Source organism: Tamandua tetradactyla, chromosome 2, assembly GCF_023851605.1.
Source record: "Tamandua tetradactyla isolate mTamTet1 chromosome 2, mTamTet1.pri, whole genome shotgun sequence".
Taxonomy (NCBI): domain Eukaryota; kingdom Metazoa; phylum Chordata; class Mammalia; order Pilosa; family Myrmecophagidae; genus Tamandua; species Tamandua tetradactyla.
Window position 1 is genome coordinate 125,173,805 of NC_135328.1, and position 25,590 is coordinate 125,199,394.

General features: G+C 56.2%; 1 protein-coding gene across 4 annotated transcripts in view; it reads left to right on the forward strand.

Moving 5' to 3' along the window:
• KCNT1 (potassium sodium-activated channel subfamily T member 1) overlaps window positions 1-25,590 on the forward strand; it is a 104,442-nt gene that overhangs the window by 20,384 nt on the left and 58,468 nt on the right. For 3 of the 4 annotated variants that reach the window (XM_077148774.1, XM_077148775.1, XM_077148776.1), the window contains exon 1: window positions 11,008-11,102. In XM_077148774.1, coding sequence (XP_077004889.1) covers window positions 11,008-11,102 — 95 coding nt within the window. Of the gene's footprint in view, window positions 1-10,958; window positions 11,103-25,590 lie in introns of those variants that run through there. The other variant, XM_077148773.1, reaches the window with a different exon arrangement.

Sequence of the window (25,590 nt, forward strand, 5' to 3'; positions counted from 1 at the left end):
GGCACAGGCCCAAGGCCCTGGGGCAGGGCTGACCAGACCAGCTGGGGCCGAAGTCCAGGCTAGGAGTCTTGGAGAACCGGCCGGGAGCCGGGTCCCCAACACCTGGAGAGGAAGAGGCTGTGGAACTGGGGTGGCAGCAGAGAGGGGCCTGCCCAGAGTGAGGTGGTAGCCCAAGGCTGGACTCCATGGTGGACAGGCTGCTGCTGTCCCTCCCTATGCAGCACTGTCACCTGGGGGCATCAGTGCTGTGACCCGCAGCTGCTCTTCTGATCTGTAACAGGGCTCCCAGCCAGCGCTGCTGATTAGAGAAAGCTTCTGCCACGTGTCAGCTTGGAGGAAGCCCAGTTTGAGTGCAGCTCAACCATGAGTTTTGAGCTTCCGCTTTGGAGCCTGACCCATCTCAGGAGATGGTGCTAAGTGGCTGATGCAAAGACCTTGATGGAGGAGAGAGATGGTCATCATCCAAGGATGCCCGCCTGCCCAGCTGCCTGGCAGCTTCAGCAGCTTTGGCTTTTTTATTATTGTGCAAAGAAAGCTTTTAACTTTTTATTGTGGTTGCAGGCTGTTCAGTGGCTCTCCGATCAGGAAGGCACTAGGCCCTGCACACAGCTACCCCCACCCCAGTTATCCTTGCAGCCTCTATGGCACAAGAACTCACACATCCAGGCTTACACTCAAAAGCACACACACACATGTGCATGCACACACCACATGGGCACACATACATACACACTGACACATCTTATGCCCTCACACATGCATGCACATACCCAAATGCGCACACATACATATCTTGCACACATGCAGGCACACACTGCACACACACATGCACTGACACACCCACATGCATTCACACATGTGTGCACATACCCATATGCGCACACATGCACACACACATGCACGGACACACCCACATGCATTCACACATGCGTGCACACACCCATATGCATACACATACACACAGTCCTGCACGTCCTGCACATGCACACACACACCCTGTTTTAGTTTGCTACTGCTGTGGGAAAGCATTGCCCCAGAGATGGATAGCATTTATAAAGAGGATGTATTTAGTTACAAATTTACCGTTCCTCAGAGGAAAGGCAGCTTGCTTTCATGTGGGCTTCTCTGTCACATGGGAAGGGACACAGAGATATCTGCTGGCCCTCTCTCCCAGCTTCTGGGTTCAAACGGCTTTCCCTGGGGAGTCTTCTCTCTGCATCTCCAAACATCTAGGTCTGAGCTCCCTCTGAGCTCTAAACTAAGCTGAGGTGTGCTGGGCTCCTGATCTCCTCAGAGCTGGGCTGAGCTATTTCTCTTTCTTCTGACTCCTCCCTTTAAGCCTCACTCATTGCAGAAGGCACTCCCCTAGCCAGTGCAGATGGCATCAGCCATAAATGACAGTCACATGCTGATGATTTAAATCCACAGCAACAGAACAACTGGGCACCATCATCTGGCCAAGCTGACACTGGAACCCAACTACTGTACACCCTTACTCACACGCATGCACCCATACACATGAACACAACCACTTGTGCACGCACACCCATGCTCACATATACACATGCACATATCACAGACACATATACATCTGTACACATGCGCACACCCACTCGTCCACATATGCACACACCTGCACACATGTGCATACCCACATCCATGCTCTCCCCACACGTGCTCACACAGGTAACAAATATGCCCTCTTGCACGCACGTGCACATGCATGCATCTCTGTGTGCACACAACCACTTATATATGTATACACACACAAGTCCACGCACACACCCCTCTCTCCAATCACTCTGACAAAACTCTCTGAGCATTCCTTGAAAATTACTGAGTTTGAACAACTGTAGAATTTACCTTGGGAGAGGCATCAAGCCCCCACCAAAGTTGCCACGTTGAATTCCACGGAGGCCTATGGGAGCCTTTACGTGCAAGTTTGACTCGGAAAAGGAGCCTCTGAGGGGAAAGGAGCATTCTTCCAAAACTTCTGCTTCTGAGCCTGGGGACCACTCCCCTTCACCCCAAGACCCATCCAGGGATCGACCAGCAGCTGCTCACCCTGCCCACATGGCTGTGATGGAGGGTCAACCCCAGGGAGATGCTGGGGGCCGAGGGGTCCACTCCTGCATCGTCGTCCGTGGTGTGCTCCCCAGGCACCCCCGCCCCCCCAGCCAGCTGGACGGCTGTCCCCACTCGATGGACAGACAGTGGGTTTCCACCTCCGCCATCTCAGATCATGCGTGCTTGTCCCACTGGTGCAATGCCACCTTTGAACCACCTGCCCAGCGGTCCTCGGTCCTTTTCCCTGGGTAGTTTTGCTTTGTCATGGGTACTTGCTGGCTGCAAAGCTGTTCTCCCCATGTATCACCTGTCCTTCTCTCTCGTTGATGGTGCCATTCGATATTTAAACATTTGTAATCTATTTCTCTATGCCTTCCGATTTTTGTGTGCTAAGTAAGGGGCCTTCACTATTCAAAATATATTTCCCTTGCACTTTCTTTCAATATTTTGCTTGGTCTGGGGCTGTTGAGATAGGGTCTAATTTTATTTTGTTCATTTACCCAGTCTTGGAGTGCAACAGCTAACAGTACGGGCCCTGGAGCCCTGAGTTCCAGCACCAGTCGTGGGGGTTAGGGGGTGGGGTAACAAGGTGATGTCCCCTGGGCACGTGGCCAAAACTCTGTAGCTGCCATCCCCTCACAGTGTCTACAGGTAGGCCCTCAGCACCTCCTAAATTCTAACATAGACGGGCCCGTCAACAGCACCCTGTTCAGTGGTTTGTCTTTTCCTGAGCCAAGCCCCAGAGTTTCAATCAGGGTGATTCCAAATTAGTCCTGGCAGCTGGCAGGCTTCTTGGCTCCCCAGGGCTCTTCCCTCTTATTCTTCAGTGTGGACTTTTCTGAAACAGTGTGTCAAATTCTAAGACACCAACAATGTGCTCTTGATTGGAGTTGATTGGCGTCGGCCATTTATTTGGAGAGGTGCCTGTGAACCGGCCCCTGTCCCCCAAACCGGCCTCTTGCGCGCAAACCGGGGTGCCACGTTTGTCTTTCCGGAAAGCCGTATGGTGCTGGCTGCAGGCCTGATGCATTTTCGCCAAGTTCTAGCCCTCAGTTCTTCCGTTTTTGCAGCTGTTGTGAGCAGGATCCTTTCTCCCTCTGATGTTTCCTGGCTCCTGTTTGCTTTTGGTCTGTGTAATGCTCTTGGTCGAGCCACTTCATTAGATGCGCTTATTTGGTCTAATTGCTTCTCAGTTGCCTCTCTTGGGTTTTCTGGGTAAGGGATTATTATGCCAAGTGCTAGTACTTAGAGCCGCATTTCTTCCTGAGAAGGAACACTGAGAAGTGTTTATTCCTCTTCTCTGTGTTTTTGTCTCACTGCCTAGGCCAGCACTTCCATTATCACGGCCGGGACCCCCTGGGTGAGTGGCACAGCTTTCCCCAGCCCCCAGCCCCCAACATCGGCTCAGGCTCCGGGGACCTGCCTTCCTTGTTGGTGTCAATAGAATTAAGGATGTCGCCCCCTCTACCTAATTTGTTAGTGGCTTTTTAATCTTAAAAAAGCCTTTCGATCTACTGACATGATCGTGCTGTTTTATCCTTTAATCTATGTAGCACATCTCATTTTTTAAAAACATTTTTGTTATTGTGAAAAATAACATATGTACAAAAAAGCAATACATTTCCAAGTACACGTTTACAGGTAGTTATACAACAGATTTTAAAGTTTGGTATGGTTTACAGTTCCATGATTTTTCATTTTCTCTTCTAACTGCTACAAGATACTGGACACCAAAAGAAATATCAGTATATTGATTCAGCAGTGATATTCACTTGCTAAATCCTATCTTCTCTATTATACTCTTCCTTCTCTTTTTTTTCTTTTTGTTGTGAAAAATAACACATATACTAAAAAGCAAACTTCAAAATACATCACAACAATTAGTTGTAGAACTGATTTCAAAGTTTGGTATGGATTGCACTTCTACAATTTAGGTTTTTACTTCTAACTGCTCTAAGGTACTGGAGACTAAAAGAAATATCAATATAATTCAGCACTCACACTCATTTGTTAAACATGACCTTCTCTGCATAACTCCACCATTACCTTTGATCTTTCTCTCACTCTTTAGGGGTATTTGGGCTACACCCATTCTAACTTTTTCATGTTAGAAGGGGCTGTCGATAATATGGGGTAGGGAGATGGAACTATCTGATGATCTGGAAAGGCTGGCCCCTCTGCATTTCAGGACTTATCTGGTCCAGGGACCCATCTGGAGGTTGTAGGTTTCTGGAGACTTACCCTAGTGCATGGAACCCTTGTAGAATTCATTTATTTTTTTAATCGTAGTAAAATATGCATAACAAAAATAATTTTAATCCTTTGAAGTAGACAATTATTTGACATTAAGTATGTTGAAATACTGTGTAACTTTTACCATTATGGATTTCCAGAATATTTCCATCATCCTCAGCCAAAACTCATGCTCATTTAGCAATAACTCTCCATTTACCCTCTGCCCACCTGTTTCTGTTTGCTAAAGCTACTGGAATGCAATGTATCAGAAATGGATTGACTTTTACAGAGGTGATTTATTAAATTACAATTCTAAGGCCATAAAATGTCCAAATTACGGTACCAAGAGGAGGAAAGGAAGTCGGCATCTGGGACACCTCCATGGCTGGGAAGGCATGTGGCTAGCCTCTGAGGTCCCTGCTCCCGGTTCGTTGCTTCCAGCTTCCGATTCCAGTGGCTTTCTCTCCAAGCATCTCTGGGCCCCTCCCTTAGCTTCTCTGGGGCAAACTCTGGATTCCATCTCTTAGTTTCCTTTGGCTCTCTCCAGGGTCTGGCTATTTCTGTGAGTCCTTGATAACACCTGGGGTATTTCTGTCTGCATCTCGAAATATACGTGTCCTGGTTTCATCTTTCTGCTCTGTGTGCGCCAGGAAAGGATCAAAACCCATCTCGAATGGGCAGGGTCATGTCTTCATGGAAACACCTAATCAAATGTTCCCACACTGTACAATAAATAGTTCTGCCCACATGACTGGATGATAAGAACATGGCTTTTCTGGGCTACATAACTGTTTCCGACCAGCACACCCCTGGCCACCACTGTTCTGCTTCTTTCTCCATGGATTTGCTTATTCTAAGTACTTCATATAAGAGAAGTCATATAATATTTTCCCTTCTTTGGCTTATTTCACTCAACATGATGTCTTCAAGGTTTATCCGCGTTGTTGTATGTTCTACAATATCAGTTCTTTTTACGGCTGAGGAGTAGTATTCCATTGAATTGATGGACTGCGCTTGTTTCTCCAACATCTGTAGATGGACACTTGGGCTGTATCCACCTTTTGCTTATTGCGCATGATGTTGCAGTGAACACTGGCTTGTAGATATCTGTCTGAGTCCTGCATTCAGTGCTTTGGGGTGCATACCTGGGTGTGGGATCTCTGAGTCATAGGGTAATTCTATGTTTAACTTTCTGAGGTGCTGCCACCCTGTTCTTCACGGCAGCTGCACCATCTTACATTCCCACCAACAAGGGTACGAAGGTTCCTATATCTCTGCATCCTCATCAACACTTATTTTCAGGTGTTTTTTCATAGCAGCCATCCTGGTGGGCGTGGATTGGTGTCTCATTGTGGTTTTAATTTGCATTTCTCTAATGGCTGATGTTGTTGAGTATCTATTCATAAACTTATTGGTTATTTAAATATCATCTCTGGAGAAATGTCTAAACAAATCTTTGGCCTATTTTTAAACTGAGTTGTTTGCCATTTTTGTTATTGAGTTGTTGGGAGTTCTTTATATATTCCGGACATAAAACCCACTTCAGATAATATGGTTTCCAAATACTTTTCCCTTTCTGTGGGTTCTCTTTTCACTTTCTTTATAAAACCCTTTGATGCACAAAAGTTTTAAATTTTGATGAAGGCACATGTTTTCTTTTTTGTTCCTGCTCTTTGTATATGACATGGCCATGAAGATACTTCCCTATGTTTTCTTGGAAGAGATTTTTGGTATTAGCTCTTCAATGTAGGTATTTCATCCATGTGGGGTTAATTTTTGTGTATAGTGAGGGGTGGGAGGTCCACATTCATTTTTTCTGAACATGGGTTTGTAGTTGTCCCAGCCCCGTTTGTTGAGACTCTTTTTCTCCCATTGAATGGGCATGACACCCTTGTTGACAACAGACTACTCGCAGTTGTGTGGGTTTGCGCCCCAACTCTCAGTTCTTTGCCATCAGTATGTATGTCTCTCCATATGCCAGCACCACACCTTTTTAATTCCTGCAGCTTTGTACTAAGCTTTGAGATCAGGAAGTGGAAGTCCTCTTTGTTCTTCACACCTGAAGAAACTAGAAGAAGAGGAGCAAACTAAACCCAAAAATAGTAGAAGGAAGGAAAGAATAAAGATCAGAGCAGAGAAAAATGAAATAGAGAGTAGGGAAGCAGTAGAGAGCATCCACAAAACCAAAAGCTGTTTTTTTTTTTTAAATAAAAAAAAAGGTAAATAAAATAGACAAACCTTTCAGCCAGACTGTCAAGGAAAAGAGAAAGCGAATACAAATCAATAAAAACAGGAATGAAGGTAGGGGCATCTGATTTAACCTTTTTACTGATACTTCTAAGGTAGGCACTTCCTCAGGGATGTTTTCTGGCAAATTCTTTCTTTCCTGTGAATAGGCCACATTTTCCTTTATCTTCATGTGTTTTATAATTTTTTGTTGGACATCCTGAGTATCATGTTGCTGTAGCTGTTCTTTCGAGTTCTGGCTCTGCGAGGTACTGCCTCTTTAAGCCCTCTTTAAGACATGTACTGCCTCTTTAAGCCTCCTGTGCTGCTTTTGCTGCCCTCAGCGCTGGTCCCCCCAGGAAACTGACACAGCGGGTCAGAGGCAGTGGTCAGTAGCCAGACTTCAGCACCCCCGATCTGGAGGCCTAGGTCCTTCCAGCCCACCCTGGCCCTGGTGAGCTCACCAGGAGCCTGGGCTGCAACCCCCCCTGCTGCCTGCCTTATAGTTGGAGGATGGGGGTGGCAGCCGCTGCATGGAGGGAAGAATTCACCCATGTTTACTGCAATTACCAGCCTCTTTTCCCTGCATCCCTGGATGCTACAGTGTTCCACCGGACCCCAGGTTCCGAAAGACTGGATTCAGAGAGTCCCTGCAGGTTCTGTAGGTGTTCTGGTGGAAGGACCGGTTCCTGGAGCTTCCTGCTCTGCTGTCTCCTCACATCTTCTCAAAGCACATTGGTGGTGTTCTAATGTGCGACTGGAGCCCATTTGCTAAGAGCTGATTTTGGATTTTTGCATTTATGGTCCTACAGGAGATTGCCCGATACCTGCTTTTGTGCCATCCCTGTCTGATTTTGGTGACAGGATTGGGCCAGCCTGGCAAAATGGGCAGGGTAGCTTCCATGTTTTTTCTGTGCTTTGGAAGACTTGTCTGGGGTGGCAGAACTTGCCTATAAAACCATCAGGGCCTAATGCCATTGGCAGGAGAAGCATATCTTTGACCACCTTACCCTTCGCTTGGTTCTTCTGACTGATTGCTTGACCACTCTGGCCCTCAAAGAGTCCACCCTGGCTGCCAAGGCAGGAGCCTCATAGTTGGACTGACCCGCTGTTCCTCCCCATTGCCCCTGTGAGACCTCAATGGTGGGCACTCACGAAGGGACCCCGTGAAGGTGCCCTGAGCCCACTTCTCTCCATCTTCACTGGGGATGTCAATGACGGTCTCTGTTCTGTGAGGACTCAGAGGGACCCCTGGTGCATTGCTGTGCTGGGCACACAGCTGGCACCTGGCAAATGGCAGTGGATGACAGTGCCCTGAGTTTCCTTCCCGTGGGGTTGGAGGGTCAGGGGATGTAGTTACGGTCACAACCTGCTGACCGGGCTTCCCACGGCACATGCCGGGATGTGGACCCCCTTTCTCATCTGTGCCTTCTCCAGCTGAATGCCATGGATCAGCATTCCAAAACTGAGTGTGCAGCTGACTTGCCCAGGGCACAGTAGAGAGTCAGCCATCCCCTGGAATCTGACCTGCACAGGGCACAGGAGAGAGTCAGCCATCCCCTGGAATCTGAGCCTTCAGGGCAAAAGCCTTGAAAACTGGCAATTCTGTGCCAAGTGCTGTACCAATCACCTCCCGCTCATGATCTCCTTACCTCTTGGCAATCTTACCCCGTAAGGACAGATAGCATCACCACGTTCATTCACAGACAAGGAAACCAAAGCCCAGAGAGGTGAAGTGGCCTGCCCAGGGCCGTCCTGCTGGGCCCTGACCAACTCTCGCTGTCAGACTGCAAGGCCCTGGAGAGTCCACAGTTGGAGCAGGGATCTCCATTGCTGAGCCACTGGGCTGTCTGGCCCCGCCCAGGCCTGGATTTACTCCCTGTTAACTCTTACTCCGTAAGAGAGCTGATACCTGGTCTGCTGAAATTCTCCCTGGAAGGATGGGTGAGGGCCAGGGAGGAAGGGGCTTCCCTTAAACCACCATCTTTTATGAATGGGGACGCGTTGTTGAGGCCATCACCAAAGGAAGGGCGAGGCTTCAGGCTGTGTGCACAGGATATCATGTTGGGGGGCCCCTGGGTCCCGCGCGGGTGGTGGGGGAGGGAAGAGGAGGCCAGGAGGCACAGGCTGCGAGGCAGACCGCTGGGGTCTGGGTAGCCAAGCCAGGGGCACAGTCTGCACCTGCCTGCACCAGTTCAGCTCCCTGGGGGACACGGTCTGCACTAGCCCCAAATATGCACATCTGAAAGCTCTCACTCCTGAGGACACTGGAGCAGTATCTACTGCGGTGCTCCCACCATGGGCACATTTCCAGGGGACTGCGGCCTCTGGCTCCTGGCCAGCACATCAGCCCAGGACATGTGGACTTGCAGCTGAGCTAGGGGAAGAGGCAGAGGGCCAGGAGGCCTATGGGGTGTCTCTCTGTGACTCTGAGCTCACTGGACTGTCCAAGGAGCTCCGTAAAGGGGAGGGGCAGTGGAGGCTGGGGAGGGGGTGGGGGTGCCAGGTCCCCTGACTCCTGGTGCTCTCCCCCACCCCCACACCCCTGAACCAAACAGCAGTCACCCCCTCCAGGCTCTCCTGTGGGAGCTGTGGAGTCCGGGCCTCAAATTTGGGAAAGATGCCAAAGCTGTCCCATTTGTGGAAGGGAATAGCGTGGCCGTGAGGGACTTCTTCGTGAGAACAGGGAAAGCCAAGGAAATCCAGCCCCCAACCATGGCCTCAGGCTCCCCTGGGGGCGCCCCCCCACCCCCACCCCGTGCCCGAGACACCTTGTGACCAAGAAGCAAACATGCAGCCACGCTGATGCAATTAGGAAAATGTTATTGTTCAAATGCTGCTTGATTCTCGAGGTGAACCCGTGACCCCGGGAAAACAACAAGCCTGTGGGCCGTCCTGCCACTTGCGGCTATGACCTGGCCAGGTCACCAGCTTCTCCCGGACGCTGCAGGATGGGGGTGTGGCTTCTGCCTGCCTGCTGCTCATACAGGGGGTGTGGCATGCAGGAGGAGCTCTGGGGGGTGGGGACGGACTCAAGAAACCCAAGTTCCCTGCCTGACTCAAGGAGGAGAGGAGGGTTTCGTAGCACCCTCTCTCCTGCCTGGGACCTCATGCCCCAGGTGAGTGGCTCCCTCTCGGACAGCTGCCCTCACTCTCTCAGGACAGGGAGCTGAGGGTGGTCAGCAGCTCCTGCACCTGTCCCAGAATCACTCCTGTCCTTCAGACAGGCCTAAACAGGAAGGAGAGCACCCTTGCCCCCCTCCACTCCTTCTACCCTCCCTGGAACAGCTCAGAAGGAGCCCCGGAGCCCATTTGTGAGTGCCTACTAAAGATTCGCAGCCTCCCAGCAGTCTGCCAGGTCCCGGGTGCATTTGCTCTAAGACAGCAGCCAGGTGCTCAGTCCAGGCTGCTGAGCCACCAGGGAAAACTCCCTATTCTTCCATACCTCCCACCTTCCCCCACAGTCTGTGTGAGGGGCGGCACCCAGAGGGGACCTGCGGCTGAGACACTCCGGAAGGCCAGGTGATGGCATGTGCAGGAGACCTGAGTGCTGGTTGGAGTCAGAGGACTGGGCTCTTACCTGAGTCATCCACCCCCGACACCCCAGTGTGCCCATGGGTTCTGTGGGGGCCGCTCTGTGCTGTTTTAGTGGGGTGTGAAGTGCCATCTTGGTGGGAGGAGCTAGACGGCCCAGGGCCTCCACTGTGAGGCTCTTGCTTACAGGGTTTTGGGGGGCTGCTGGCCTGGAGGCTGGCTCTGCTGGCCCCACCTTTGGGACCTCCCTGCCAGGACCTGGCATGTGGCCACGAGCCAGCAGGGGCTCAGGTGCCTGATGGCCCCACCCCCACCCCCTAGCCCAGCCCCTCACTGCAAGAGCTTGATGACTCAAGTGATGGGACCCCCCACCCCCAGGTGCTGATTTGAACTGAGCTGATGGGCTGGGGAGGCAGCCAGAAATGCCTATTCTCAGGCCTGCTGGTCACTTAACACCCCCCGCCCCCCTCCCCCCCAGCAACCGGGGCTGTGAGAAGAGGAGGGTCTGTAGCCCAGGTGGGGATCCTGGACCCTGTCAGGAAGGCTGAGCAGTGTCTTGGCACAGGCTGTGTGTGTGTGGGGGGGGGGGGGGCAGGAGGACTTGCGTTGACCCCGGAGAGGTGGAGGGAAAGGGGAGGGCCCCGTACCCCACAGCCTCCATGCCCGCGCAGCCCCCGCGCGGCTCTCGCCCGTCAGTCCCCGCCCCTGCGCGGTGTCCCCCACCCCCGCCCCGCGCAGCCCCCGCCTCCAGGTGCGGCCAGACGCGCTCGGGCCCCGTCCGCCCCCGCCGCGCTCACGGGGCGCTGTTGTAAAGCTACGCGGGGTCCCGGGGGGTGCCGAGCGCGTCCGGCAGGGGAGCCGGCGCTGGCTGAGGGGGCGCTGGCGTGTACCCACAGGCTGCCCCGCGACGCCGTCGGCTCGCTCCCCGCCACCGCCAGCCTCGTCATGAACGACCTGGACTCGGAGGTGCTGCCGCTGCCGCCGCGCTATCGCTTCCGGGACCTGCTGTTGGGCGATCAGGCCTTCCAGAACGACGACAGGTAGGGGCCGCGGGCGCGAGGGGCCGGGTGCTCGCCCCCCAACTCGGCCCCCGCGCGCGCCGGGAGCTGTCCTTGGTGCTGAAGGCAGTCCCGCGCCGGCCCGGCAGCGCGCGCTCCCGCAGACGCCCTGCGCCCTTCAACTTTTCCGGGCTGGGGGGCGGGGAGGGGCGAGGGACAGCTGAAGTTGGGACGGGACGTGGGGTTTAAGGATAATCAATCTCCCAGGAAGGGGTCCTGGAGCCGGGGAAGAGGATGCTCTGTGCTGCGGCGTCTACCCAGGCTCTGGCCTCCCCATTCTCTGCTCCCAGCTCCCTAACCCCGCACTGCTGCCTATTTGGGGGGCCAGCCGGCGTCTTGCGGTCGCTGAGAGCTCAGACTGTGGCTACCTATTAATTCTAATGGTGTAATTAATGGTGTCCTTTGAGCTCACGCTGTGGTCACTTACTCAAGTGAAGATCTTCCCTCACCTCAAATTCTCTTGGGTGTAAAAAAGCAAAATGAATTTGAGTCCCTCTGTAAAGGACTGGAGAATGAGCCCGGGGGATAATTATCATGCCGAGTTGGCAGGAAGCTGGAAGAAATGTTGCTTTTTCTTTGCCTTTTCCCCAAATAGCTGTCTTGGGTAAATATGCATCACTTTAGCTCTGTCAGCCCCGTGGGGAGGTGCTTTCACTGGCCTGTGAAGGCGAGCATTCCCAGGACACATGCTGAAGCCTCTGGGGGCCTCGGGGATGAGAGGTGCCGTCCTTCCAGTGAGCTGGAGAGAGCCGCTGATGGCACTGTCAGCAGGTCCTGCTCCCCACCCATCCCTGGGCTGGATGACTGAATTTGCATTTTTTTCCAACAGCGCAATTATTCAAGTTAGCACATAAAGTGCAGGAGGTTGAAAATTGTCAGGACACAAATTGAGCTTTCAGAATAATCCCTTGCTGAAACTGCAGCTAGAAAAATATGCTTGTGAATAGGGTCAGTACTTTTGGCATGTGTATATAAGGAGCTGCTAAAAGTGCATGAAAAATGATTTTAAAGATCTCTCTGCTTGCTGGAAATGAAATGTTCTACCAGTTAATGCATTCAGTTGCATTAACTAAGTAGAGGCAGGAGGAAAGAGTGAACCCCAAATCTTCATCCACTTAGAATCAAAGAATTGGAGACTTGTAAAGAGGCTTTTAAAACTTGACTTTTGTTGTTGTCCTCATCCATGAACAAATGTCCCAGGTCAAGAGTTTGGCTTTGCCCCTGCTTGAGCAAAGGAGGAGGGGGCTTGTGGCTGGCCAGGCCTACACAGCTTCCAGGCTCACCCAATGGGGCAGGGCTGGGGGCTTCCCTGACCCGAACTGGGAGATGTGGTGTCGTTCTTAGTGAGCCCCAGTCAGCCCCTTGGTGAGTGCTCTGCTGGGTTGTGATTCTCAAAACAGCAGCGACGGCAGATTCTTTGGATGCTGGGCAGGAAACGGCGTCCGTCTCCCCTGAGTGATGTCAGTGCTGGAGGTCCCTGTCATTACAGTGATGCATCTGCCAGTTTGCAGGGAGTGGGTGGGAGAGGTTTTTGCTATCGGTGGTGAGTGGTGTATGTCTGCCCTGGAAAGAATGACCCCTGCCTCCTGGATGAGGGCAACTGGGACAGAGTCCTCTGCCAGGTCCCAGACCTTGGTTGGTGTTGATTTCTTTTGTTGTAAAACATGAAATTGACCGTTGGTGACATTTGGTACATTGCACAGTGCTGTGCAACCCTCACCACCATTAGCTCCAGGGATTTCCATCAGCCCAAGAGGAAAACCCCCAGTGCCTTAAGCAGCACCTCTGTGCCCCCACCCCTAGCCCCAGGCGGCCACCAACATGCATTCTGCTCCATTTTGTTATGGGCTCATGGATTAGGGGCTGGTAGTACTCAGGGTGTGCTGCAGGCGTGTGTGTGCATTCCATGAGCATTGCATACACGCATCTATGTGTGCAGTGCAGGAGCGTATGAGCACCTGTGTGTGTAAGAGGCTGTGACTCCTCTAGAAGACAGATCCCCCGTGGCTCAAGGGCATTTGTGGGGCTGGGGCACGAGGCTGCCCTCCACAAATGCCCTTCTCACGTTGGAAGTGACATATGCAGAGACATTCCTTAGATGGCAGGGAAGAGACAGCGCTTCGGGACTGGGTGGTCCCCAGCCCTGTGGCATGGCTCAGTCTCAAGACGAGACCCCTGCCTCAGATATGCTTGTGGGGCATGGAAACAAGGGTACCATGGTCGTCGCCAGGCTATCTGGGCAGGGCCCCCACTGCTCCCCCCAGCCAGCAGGCCTGGGGCCTGGTGGAGGCCCCTGGCCATAGGCACATCCAGCCAGCTCACAGGTAGGGAGGGCTGCTGGTCTGGGTGGCTGCAGCCAGGCCCTGGGGGGTTCCCCTGCTCAGTGTAGGGCACTAGAGACCTGGCATGAAGAACTGCCTTGGGCTTTCAAGGTGCCGTACTGACTGCTCAGGGTCCTGGGTGTGTGGCAGGGCAGGGAAGGACCCGTGGGCACCGGTTCCAGGGTACCTGGTGACTCCAGCTCAGCCCCCTTCTCCCTCCAGCCATGCATCCAGGTCCCTTGCTCGTGAGGACTTCATAGACCTTCCTGGGAAATGGCTTCTAGCCTTGGAGTAGGAAAGGGGAACCAGGCTTTTGTGGGGATGAACAGCCTGAGGGATGGGGTCCACTCACTTCCAGATGCTTTCTCTCCTTTTCCAATCTTCTTTGCCCAAAGAGGGCTGCCAGTCCATTCTAGTGGGGCAGGGGAGTCTGTCTTGCCCTTCTTCTGCACCCCCAGGTTCAATGAGGTTCCCCTCTGGTTCTCAAGATGTCCTCCCAGGTGTTGCTGAGAGCAGGCAGTACAGGAACCTGGGGCCATGGGCAGGACCTGGAGATGGGGAGATGGGGAGCAGCTGCTTAGAGGCCCCTCCTGGAGGCTTGTGATGTAGGCCTGGCAACCCCACCCAGCCACACCCCTTCCCATCCCCACAGCCAGTACCCCCTGCCCAAACACTTGTTCCCTAAGCAGGCAGAGGGGATGGGGTAGCCATATCACCTGGCCTCTTGGGACCCTCTCCATGCACAGCGCGAGGCCCCATCAGTGATGCCAGCAGGGAAGCTGCCTGAAATGGCCAGGACGGCCCAAGGCATCAGGCTAAGGGGACTCCAGTGCCTCCGACCCCCACCACAGAGTGGGTAGAGTGGGGACTCAGCGGAGGGCTGGCTCCTGCCCCCTGCCCTCCGCCCCATGCCATATTCCCTGCCTGGAGTCCTGTTCCTGTTTTCCTCCATCTCCCCGGCCGGGCCTTTGCTCACACGCCCTGCCATGGGTTTGCAGGATAGGCCTCCTGGCAGGCTGTGAGCGGGCAGGCAGAGCTGTGGGTTTTTCCTCCAGGGAAATCAAGCCACTTGCCATGAGTCATCGCCTCACTCGGCCTGTGGCCTGGGGGGAGGAGGGGCTCAGCCGCCTGAGCGGGTGAGGGGGCGGCACTGCCTGCCGGGGCTGGCATCTGCGGGGGAGACCTGTGCCAGCGCGTGGCCAGGCAGACGGGGTGGCTCAGCCGTGTCGGTGGCTCCCTATGGGCAGAGGAGGCCTTGGGAGCCGGAATCTAGGCAGCGCCCACCTGGGCCCCTTCCCTCTGCCTTCATGCCCTGGGGGAGCCCCAGGGACTGCTTGAGGAGGCCCCAGGGGCCCCCGGCTCTCCCCTCCCATTGCTGGCCCTCCACGTCCCCTGGAATCCTAAGGGGCCTCACGGTCCTGAGGGTGCAGGACGGAGGGTCTGAGAGCTTCCTCCCGCCCGGCAGGGCACACCCAGCCCCACAGGTCAGGAGCTGCACTGTCCCCGGCGCCCGGCTCAGGAAGGACCCCCGAGGCACCCCCATGGGCAGGTGGCTGTGGCCCCCAGAGTGGGGGTGAAGCCAGGACTTTGTGCCCGCGGCCCCGGTTCCAGGCCTTGAGCCGAGGCTGGCCCACTGCCCTCTCCCCAGCGTCCGGGGCTGCAGGAGGGACCGGGACGCCACAGGACGCCTCCGAGGTCAGGACATGCCCAAAGGCCCTGGCAGGGGGCCTCCCCCCAAGGTTCCTCTGACAACAGAGAGTAGCTTGACTCAGGTCTGGGACTTGAGCAATGCCAAATGTTTTTCCACAAACAAGCCGAGAGGTGGGAAGCAGGGGCCAGGGGCCGCAGCCAGGATGCCCTGAGGAGGAACTGCCAAGCATGGGTCTGGCGCCGGGACTCGTCCCCTCCTGGGGTGGGCTGGCTCCCCTGGCCGGGTGGAGGAGGGGCAGGGGCGGGGCCACAGGGAAGGGGAGGGGTCACAGGGGAGGGGGAGGGGCCTCCATTCCCCTGTCAGGCTGGGTTCCTGCCTGGCCCCTCCTTTGCCACCCGGCCTGTGATCAGGCTGCCCTGGGGAGGGGGGGGCGGGGTCCCGGAGCCGAGCACGGGGTCTCTGCCAACAGCCCCTCTCAGGACTCGTGGCCTCCCTGCAGGGCTGCAAAGCACTGCCCAGGGCAGGCACAAGGGTGCTGTTAGAGGTTTGAGGTTAGAGCCCCCCTGGGCGCGGGTGGGCCAGCAGGCACTCTGAGGACCCATCCTGATCCTGTCCGAGGCACCACCACCCCACAATGGCTTCTTCCTCTCTGCCGTCCACCTGGCCCCTCCGTTAGCCTGATCCCCCATCTTCCATTACCCTGCCCCCCTCACCCCTACTCCTGTGGGGCTCTCGCCTCTGGGGCAGTTAGCCCAGGACACCCAATGGGTGCCTGGGCTGAGATTCTGCATTGGGGGTGTGGGGGCACCTCCTGGGGGTCACCATCTCTTCTTGGGGGGGGTGCTGGGAGGGCTGGGGTAGGCCAGGCTGAGGGCACGGAATGCTTCTCAGGCTGTTCCTCCCTTGGGGGGCCCTGGGTAGGTCGCTGGTGGGCTTCACTTCCTGGGCAAAAGGTGCAGGTGCCAGGCTTGGCCATGGCTTCGGCACGAGTCTACCAGAGGCTGTGGGCCCCCCCTGCATACTTGCTGGGACACAGGTCCCACGAGGGCACTCTGGGGGTTCCTGGGAGGCCTGGGCCTGGGGGACCCCCACAGCCCTCCTGAGTAGGCCTCTCCCTGTTTGGGGGATGCCCACTCAAAGGCAGGTGGCGGGCAGGAAGGGCAGGTGGGGTAGTGGAAATGAAAATGGAGTGACAGTGCGGCCCCCGCCCCCAGGTGGGTCCCCCCTCCACCCGCACAGGCTTCTCTCTGTCAAGAGCATCCCCTTCCTCCCACCCCAGGCACAGCCTGTGTGTCTCCTCCACGGGGGACCCTCACCCTCCCGTCCATCCCTCCAGAGCACTGGGGACCCCGCCCACCCCCACCCCAAGGCCCGGCCAGGCTTCCGCCTTTTGCCCCTCCCACATGGCCAGCCCTGAGCGGGACAAGCCCGCGGCCGCAGCAGCTGCCCTCTGACTCCTGCCTGGCCTGGACACAGCTTCCAGGGTCCCCTTCCCGTGACAGGGGGGCCGCCTTCCTGTTGGAACCAAGAGGTCACGAGGGCGAGGAATAGCTGGAATCCAGAGCCCCAGCCCCACCCCCTCCTGGCCTCCACACGCGTCCCCAGCCCGCCTGCCCCGGCCGCCACCCTCTGCTGAGCAGCGGTGCCGCCTGAACCCCCCCGGGGGAGGCCAGCCTGCAGTGCGGCCCCCAGCAGCCGGGCCTCAGTGTGACCCCGCCGCTCCTCTCCGCCTGGATCACAGCGCCCGGATGGGTTGGCTCAGCAGCAGTTCTGATGGCACAGCTGCTTGCCGAGGGTCCCGGCCGAACAACACTCCCAAGGTTGTGAGCTCGGGGCCGCTGCTGGGGCGTGGGTGGTGCCATCTGCGTGTCCCAGACCCTCTGCCGTGAGCCCACCAGGTCCCGGGGACAGAGCAGGGTGCTCTGGGAGGAGCAGGCAGGAGGGGGCTTGAAGAACAGAGGAAGTGGGGGCAGGGAGGCGAGGGGCAGCAGGGGCCATGAGGCTGTGCTGGCGGGGAGAGAAGCGGGATTTCTGGGGGCATCCCCTGGGTAGGCGGGGGGAGCGGCTAGGGCTGCCTTAGCCTTACGTGGCCTGGGTGGGTCCCAGGGGAACAGGGGGCTGCAGGGGCAGCCCAGTCCTGCCACTCTAGTCCCTGGCCACGTCCCGCCAAGGCTGCTGAGCCACCGGGGATTTATAATTAAAACTCCCCCACCCCACCCTGAGGCGTTCCGTTCCACTCTGGGTGCCTTTCCCCCAGCCCAGCCCTCAGGCCCTTCTCCTCGCCCTGCAGGGTTGCAGGCTGGCTATGAGGTCTGAGCCCCAGGACCAGGGGGACACCCGGCCAGGGAACTGACACAAGCCTGGGCCCAGGCAAGACCTGGAGTCCTACTACCCATGTGTCCATGCAAAATAGGACTAGCTGGTGGCTGGGAGAGGTGTTGCTGCAAACCTGGACTCCTGGGGGCCTACGTTCCGGCCCCCTCCCTTGAAGCCTGCACACCGGGGCCCTGTGTTCATTTCTCAAAATGAAATTCCTCTTGAATTACCCAAGGAGAGGAGGTCTCCGACCCACTGTTGTCACAATGCCAAGTTCAGCTTCTTCTTCCAAATCCTGAGTCCCACTCGCGCCCTCGTGCTTCCTGGAGGGGACCATTTGCTGATTCGTGCCTCATCTGTCAGATAGAATCTCAAGGAGAAAACATTAGGGCTTCAAGGGGCGGGAGGCACCGCTGCAGAGAGAACAAGAAAGCTATGTGTGCTTTGACTCCAAACCCTCAAGCTTCAGGGGTGCCCGCAGGGGCCCCAAAGGGAGTCCTCCACCTTGCAGCTTCCCTCCCCTCCCAGGTTTTGGGGTGCTGGGCAGGCACCTGGGGCTGCAACACAAAGAAAGATGGAATTTCAGGCTGCCTGGACGGGGGGGGGCTGGGTGCTAAGGGGCTTGGGGAGCAGGGAAGGCGGCCCTCATGGGCAGGCAGGTGAACCAGGAGGTTCTGGAGAGAGATCCCCGAGGTGGGGGGGCAGAGCATGTTCCAGAAGCTCGAGTCAAGTCCTGGGGGAGGCAGGAGAGAAGCTGTGATGGCTGTTCGATGGCTCAGCCCTGGCCTGCTCTGCGGTGGGGGCATGATGCAGGAGGGACCAGCCTCTCTCCCTGCCCGCCTGAGGTTAGGGAGGGGACCCAGCCATGTGGGCACCCTCACCCAGCCATCTGGACGGCTTGGGGCAAAACCCGAGGTTTCCTGTGAACAGAAGTTCTGCCTCAGGATGGCCAGGGCCTGAGCCCCCTGCCCTGTGGCGGTCACCCATTGGGGGCCACTTCCTTAAGATAGGGGATCTTCCTGTGATGCCTGTAAATGGGGCATTTACGGGAGACCCCTGGTGGCCTGGGAGATGCTCGCTCAGACAGCCCCGTGGAGAACGGACTGTCCTAGCAGGGATGGAGGGAGCCAGGGGCTACCGCAGAGCAGGGAGAAGCGTCCAGATGCACTTGACCAGGGGCTGCCGGTGGAGGCGGGAGTACAGTGGGTCAGGGGGAGGCTCACAAGGCGGCCTCTTCCGCCGTAACCCTGCTGGCTGCGGACCCGTCTGGCGGTTTGTCCCACCTGCCGCCTTGCGCACGAGGTTGCCACCTCACTTGGCCCTGCACTCTCTGCCTTTGCACCCCTTCCAGGAGCCACCGAGCTCCCCGACGGCCTAGCCCCCTTCCTGTGCAGACAGGGAGACTGAGGTGCACCGAGAGAAAGGGACCCTTGCAGGCCCACTTCTCAGGGAGGGGTCTCTAGGAAAGCACCCCAGACCCCCAGGCAGCAGCTGGGGCCGGCTACCTGCTCCCCTTTGCTGGGCACTAACAAAGGCTCTGGCCCGGGGCTGTGAGGCCCCGCACACAAGGTCAGCCTTCCATCTGGGTCTGTGGGGTTTGGCGCCTGGGGCCAGGCTCTGGTAGACGAGTCAGTTAGGCCAGCCTTAGCTTCTTGCAGGACCACGCACCTGGGCCGGTCCTAAGGCATTAAAATACCCTCGGAGGCAGAAATGCGGGGAAAGTCGCCCACCCCTCCCGCCCGCGGGGGTCCCATCCTCTTGGCGGAGGAGAGGTTGTGCAGAGGGGGCCTCCTTCCCCGGCAGGGACAGTGACCCCCTCCTCGGATGCTAGGGCCACCTAGGGCGGGAGCAGGTGGGGGCGCCCAGCCTGTGGGGAGGGACCCTGCATCTCTCGGATGTCCTCAGCCCTTCCCATCTCCTAGGCTCCAGGGACAGAACCTGGGCTAGAGGCCGGCTCTCCCCGCACCCCCCTGCACCCCAGGCCGATGAGGTTTCAGCCCACCTGCCCACCTAGTGCTGCTGGGAGAGTGAAGGGCCCTAACCCAGGGGGACGAGACCCCTGGCCCTCCCTCGTGCAGCTGCACGGAGACCCCTCCCAGCTCCCCCACCCCGCAAAGCTAATTAATTCCTAATTAGTTAACTAATCCTCTCCCCTTGTGCTCCTCCCAGCAGAGCTGCCTGCTGCCCTCCAGTGGCCCATCCATAGGAATGGACCCGTCCCCACGGCGGGCCCCGGGAGGGGAGACCAGCCCGGCTACCCCCGCCTTGCTGGGTGCAGTGCTCCCCCAGGAGGCAGCCAGCCCAGCCTGGCCCTGTGACCTCATTTGAAGACAGGGTCTTTGCGAAGTGGTGGAGCTAAGGGCCTTGGAAAGGGGGGACACCCGGGCTGGCTGGGCTGGGCCTCTGTGGGCGACAGAGAGTGGGGAAAAAGGTGAGATGAACACGGAGCCCCACAGCAGGGGTGCAGCCACCAGCCCGGGGACACCAGGAGTCACCTGGAGCTGTAAGGGGTGGGAGGATCCTCCTTGGGGTCCCCAGGGGAGGAGGGGACATAGCCCTGCCTCCCTGGATTTCAGGGCTTTAGGAGAGTAAATGCAGGTGTTTTAAGCTCCCAGCTGTAGGAATCTGTTCCAAGTACACCAGCAGGCCCCTAACTGCCTTAGGGGACAGCTGCCCCACTCACCACCCCAGCCTGAATGGCCTCCACCCGAGAAGGGGCTCTGCAGCCTCTATGGGTGTCACCGCCTCTGCAGGCAAGCCCTGGGGGGAAGAAGAGAGGAGCCACCCCCTCCCCACTCTCGGGGTGCTCCTTCCCCAGCTACTAAAACAAAAATGCACAATGGCCAGGAATTTACTGGCTCTTGGTCTTGGAGACGTGACCTGTGCCCCTAGTTGGCCTCTTCTGGCTGACCAGCAGGCTTCGGGGAGTCTTGGCTTTCCCGTCACATGGAGGCACCTTCTCCTGTCTCTCCAGGGCCTCCTCTGTGTCTAATTTCACAGGAATTTCAACCATAATGGGTTAGGGCCGCCGTCCTGCGGCTTGCACATACCCTAACCTCAAAGGTCCTTAACCCCCAGGACCAGTGCCCCGAGGTGCCTTCAGTGGGGACTCCATCCTGACCCTCGGGGAGGCCAAGGTCATGCCCATGAAACGGTTAGGGAGCACGGAGGTGAGTGGGGGGCTGCAGGGAAGGGGATTCTGAGGGTTTCTGGGGCCTTGGGGTCTGCGCCAGGGGTTGGGGGGAGGGAACCGGGGAGTAGCCTAAACAGACTCCTTCGCAGCCGTTCATCCAATCCAGGAACAAGTGTTAAGTGTGGTGATCGTGACTCTTAAGTCCCTTTGAGTCCGGAACAGCTCCTACCAGGTGTGGAAAGCAGGGCCCTAAAATGCACCCCCTCATGCCTTGACCATGGACATGATGAATTATCACACCCATGTTACACGGGCGCCAAAAGGCATTTTGCAAATAGAATTAAGGTGACTGGTCAGTTTACTTTGACAGAAGGGAGATTATCTGAGCAAGCCCAGCCTAATCTCACAAGCCCTTTTCCTTGGCTGGCAGTTGAAGGGGACGTCAGAGAGAGTGGAGGCACGAGAGGAAATCTGTGTCCCACAGTCAGCTTTGAAGATGGGGTCTGGGGCGCTTTGCAAGAGTGCAGTCCTTCATGCTGAGTGCCGTGCCCGGGCTGAGCGTGCCTAGCTGGCAGCCAGCAAGGAAACACGAGCTCAGTCCTCCCGCCTCAAAGAACTGAAATCTGCAAAGCGTGAATAAACTTCTGACCCCCAGGACCGGCCATCATAGCTGTGCGTGGCTTTAAACTGCTGGACTGGCAGTTTTGTTACACAGCGTAACTAGCTCATGCACTGCATCTCGTCCTGCAGAGCATCCCCCCATCTGCAACGGGTGCACCTTGGTGGTTTGTACAGCTCGCACCTTGAATCTGCTTTTTCTTGTGGGTCTGAAGGCCTAAAGTTGAGTTGAGTGGTTTTGGTGAGAGAACATTCTGGGCTTCACTGCAGCCTTGGTGTCACCTCCCACGTTGGTTCATTAGAGCTGACAGGATGGGTGTTCTGGTTGGTGACAGCTCATCTGACCCCTTGAGGGACACCCAGCTCCCCACCCCCCATCTACCATCCTGGTCCCATTCCTGGGGCTGCAGTCTGCCAGCTGCCTCATTCTCTCGCCCCCTCCCATCCTCGCTGCCCTCCCCAGTAAGGCAGGCTTTCCCTCGTCAATGGAGCTCATTGTCTACCCCACCATGTAATTCCTGCCGAAAAGGCAGGAAAACGTGCCCCATCCTTTCTCTTTAATTACCAGTTTCCCAAATAAGGCATCATTTAATAGCAGCCTCAAGCGGCGACAAGTTAGGTTTCCCCGCTTTCTGAGCATCACACGTGGCCTCCTGGAGTGTCACAGGCTCCCGGTGTGCGCACAGAATCACGCACACCCCCAGCCCCGGGGGCCTGCACCCTAAGCCCCTGACCCTGCGGCTGTGGAACTTCCGTGGTGGACAGGAGTCGGCTGCCAGGAATCTCGAGGCAGGGGCTTCTCCTGCTTGTCCGGCTGGCCCAGGTTATCACAGGCTCCTTATCAGAGGGCTCAGGGCCCAGGGCCCAGGGAAGCAGAGCTGGAGTGAGCGAGGAAGGTGGGTGGCCTCTGGGGGCGGGGACAGAAAGGGGCCGACTTCTGGGGGCAGATGGGCTTTCTCATCCCCAGGCACCCTACACTTGAGCCCCTCTGGCCAGTTCCCTTCCGTCTGAGTGCTGTCTGCCTGGGCTGTTCTCCTCGTCTTCCCTTCTCCCCTCCTCCCTCCTGACCTCCCTCCACGAGGAGACCTGGCCTCCGGAGCTGCCCGAGATGCAGCTTGGGGGATGCTCAGCCCCAAGCAACAGCCGAGGACACACCGATGCATGCGCCCCAGCCCCAGCCCCCTCCTCTGGCCACGTCCCTGCTCTCTGGCAAAGCCTGATTTCTCACGCTCAGCCTCCCTCCCCGCCCAGGACCAGCTGTTTTCCACAGGCCCCAGTGTCCCTCGGGTGGGGATCTCGGTTGGGGGCGGCACTGCTGACTCCCCCCGTCCCCTCCCCCGGGAGAGGGCCACCCCCCACCGCACGTGGCTAACTTTGCATCGTGGTCTAAAGATCGCCCACGCTTAAGGGGCTTTCCTGCTGACCCCAGCCCTTCTCCCTGAACTTCCCGGGGGTCCCTGAGCTCCACCTGTTAAGACGCCTCCCGACAAGGTTGTCGGGATTCGGGCCGCATGCCCCAGTTCTTCCTGCGTGGGGGTGCCACCCTCACCCCTCAAGCCGCACAGGGTTCTCAGCGAGTGTGCCCTGTCGCGCCTGCCTGGCGGACTCTTTCTTCACCCTTTAAGCCCATTGCATCAGGCGGGGCTGGGATCTGGGGTGCTGCAGTGAGCGGCTGGCTTCCCTGGAGCTCAGGACCTCATTCCTTTCTTCCCTTTGAATCTTCCTCCTGCACGGGGCAGCGTCTCCCCTTGACAGCTCCTCAGCGCCCCTCACCTCAGTGCTGTCCCTCTGGGTCTGTAACTTGATTTTTTGGATCTGTTTAGTGTAATGAGCTGCTGTCAGCTGCCCGGGGCCTGTGGGGCCCCCCTGCCTCAGCCTGGGGGCAGATGGGCTTTCTCATCCCTGGGCGCCCCTCTGGCCAGTTCCCTTCCGCCTGGGTGCTGTTTGCCTCAGCTATTCTCCTTGTCTTCCTCCCCTCCTCCCCTCCTCCCTCCCTTCCTTTACTTCTTGCCCCTTCCTACTTCCCTTTGAGCGCTTGCTGCAGCCCCTGCCTGCGCCCGCCGGGGTCTGCCCAGCTCTGAAGATCCCAGGGGCCCCTCGTCACAGCCCCACGTTCCTCTCCCACGGCCCCCTGCTTCTTCCCCTTTCACGTAACAGATGCATGTTTACTTGTCTGTTTGCCTATTTATTCCTCCATCTCTCCTCCCCACCAACCTTTCAAGCCTAGGGAAACAAAAGCAGATGCACCATGCAGGTGAATGTGACTGAAAGGGGTTGTATGGAGCTATGTGTCCCACTGAAAATATAAATAAGTTTTTGCATGAACTACTTCAAACGTATGACTCTTGTACAAAAAGACTATAATAGAGGGATCTAGGGGGAAGCTACAATTGCATGCTACAGGCTCTGTTTAACAGGAAGACATCACCAGTACCACACCAACACCAGGGGTAAATCACTGGGGGGCAGGGACAAGACGTAAGGGGAGTTTTGGATTTTCTCTTTGGTGAGGGTATGTTTATCTGTTATTTCTCTCTTTGGAGCGATGACCATTGTCTAAAATTGAGAGTGATGATTGTACAACTAAGTGAGGATCCCATAAGACAGGGACGGTTTATTTGGGACATTATACATGATGCCCAATGGATGGAGGTGGCTGAAAGGGTAGAACGACTGAGAAGAAGGAGGGTGAGTGGTAGTGTATTCATATGATGGACTATTGTGTGGCTCCAGAAAGAAATGAAATCACAAGGCAGGCGATAAGGTGAATGAACCTTGTGGACATTATGTGATACAAAATAAACCAGAAACAAGAGGCCACATCGTGTATGGTCTCTTTTAGGGAAAACTTATAAGAAGATAGGTGCCTAGATTGTAAGCTCTTAGAGTAGTCACATTTAGTCTGGAGCTGTGATTGTAACTCTAGATGTTTAGATGCTGTGCTCTAGAAGTAGATATACAGATACGTCTAGTATCTCCCTGGAACTTGGGCTACCTGAGTGACACCTAAGACCCAGGGTTGCTCCAAACCCAACTCTGCAAGTGAAATCCTTACTCTCCTTCTACGTGGGATGTGACATCCAGGGGCGAACGTCTCCCTGGCATTGTGGGGCGTGACTCCCAGGGATGAGCCTGACCGTGGTACCATGGGACCGACAATGCCTTCCTGACCAAAATGGGGAAAAGAAGTGTCACAAAGAGGGTATTGGTGACAGAGAGTTCAAATAGATTCAAGGCTACTCTTACACAAGCTTCAGCTAGATACTGCTACTTATCATGGTTTGCCAAACCCCAAACAAAACCATTCCTGCCAACCCTAAAGAACACCTCGGGCTCTATCTGAGATTCTACAAAGGTTCCGGGCACTCAGTTTACTTTCCAGAAACCTACAACCTCCAGATGGGTTCCTAGGCCAGATACGTCCTGAAACGCAGAGGGTCCAGCCTCTACAGAACATCAGATAGTTCCATCCCTCTACCCCATATTATCAACAGCCCCTTCCAACAAGAAAAGGTTAGAATAGCCAGAGCCCAAATACCCCTGCAGATTGGGAGAAAGATTAAAGAAGAAGGAGGCGTTATAACAGAGAAGATAGGATTTAACAAACTGGTATGACTGCTGAATCATTATATTGATATTTCTTTCAGTCTCCAGCATCTTGGAGCAGCCAGAAGGAAAAACCTAAAATTGTGGAACAGTAAACCATACCAAACTTTGAAATCTGTTCTATAACTGCTTGTTTCAATGTACTTTGAAATTTATCACTTTTTCATATATATGTTATATTGCATAGTAATAATAATAAAGCTGACCCACCAGCAGCTGTCATGGAGCCTGACACATGGTCGAATCCCTGTCAAAATGTGTGAATGCAGGAAGGAAGAAAGGGCAAAGAATGACCACTGCTGCAGGGACGGGAAGAAGGCAAACGGCCACCTCAGCAGGTCCCCTGAGCATGAGACCCCATGGCTGAGATTGGGAAGGGGGAACGTGTCTGGGAGCTGGGCAGGCAGAGGACGAGGCGTGCCGGGGCCTGGCCGGCCCTTCCTTAGGGGGCCTGAGCTCAGAGTGCTCGGCCAGGCCCAAGAGCAGCGATGTGGCTGGAGCCGGATGGTCCCCGGCCCTCCGCAGTGTGGGGACGCAGTGGGGCTGGGGCACCCCACCCTCCCACCTGGGAAGTGTCCTGGCCAGCGCCCCCCGGTGCCACAATGGGGATCCCCCATCATTCTGCTTGCTGTCATCTGTCCACCCACCGTGTTCTGCAGTGTCCAGGGTGGGTGAGGCAGTGTCCCCCCAAATCCTGTGTACCTGGAACCTGGGCTTGTGACCATCTTTGGAAATAGGACCTTTGCAGGTGTCATGAATGATCTTAAGATGGGGTCACTCTGGATTAGGGTGGCCTTCTCAGGGCCCTACCCAAGGGGAGGAGAT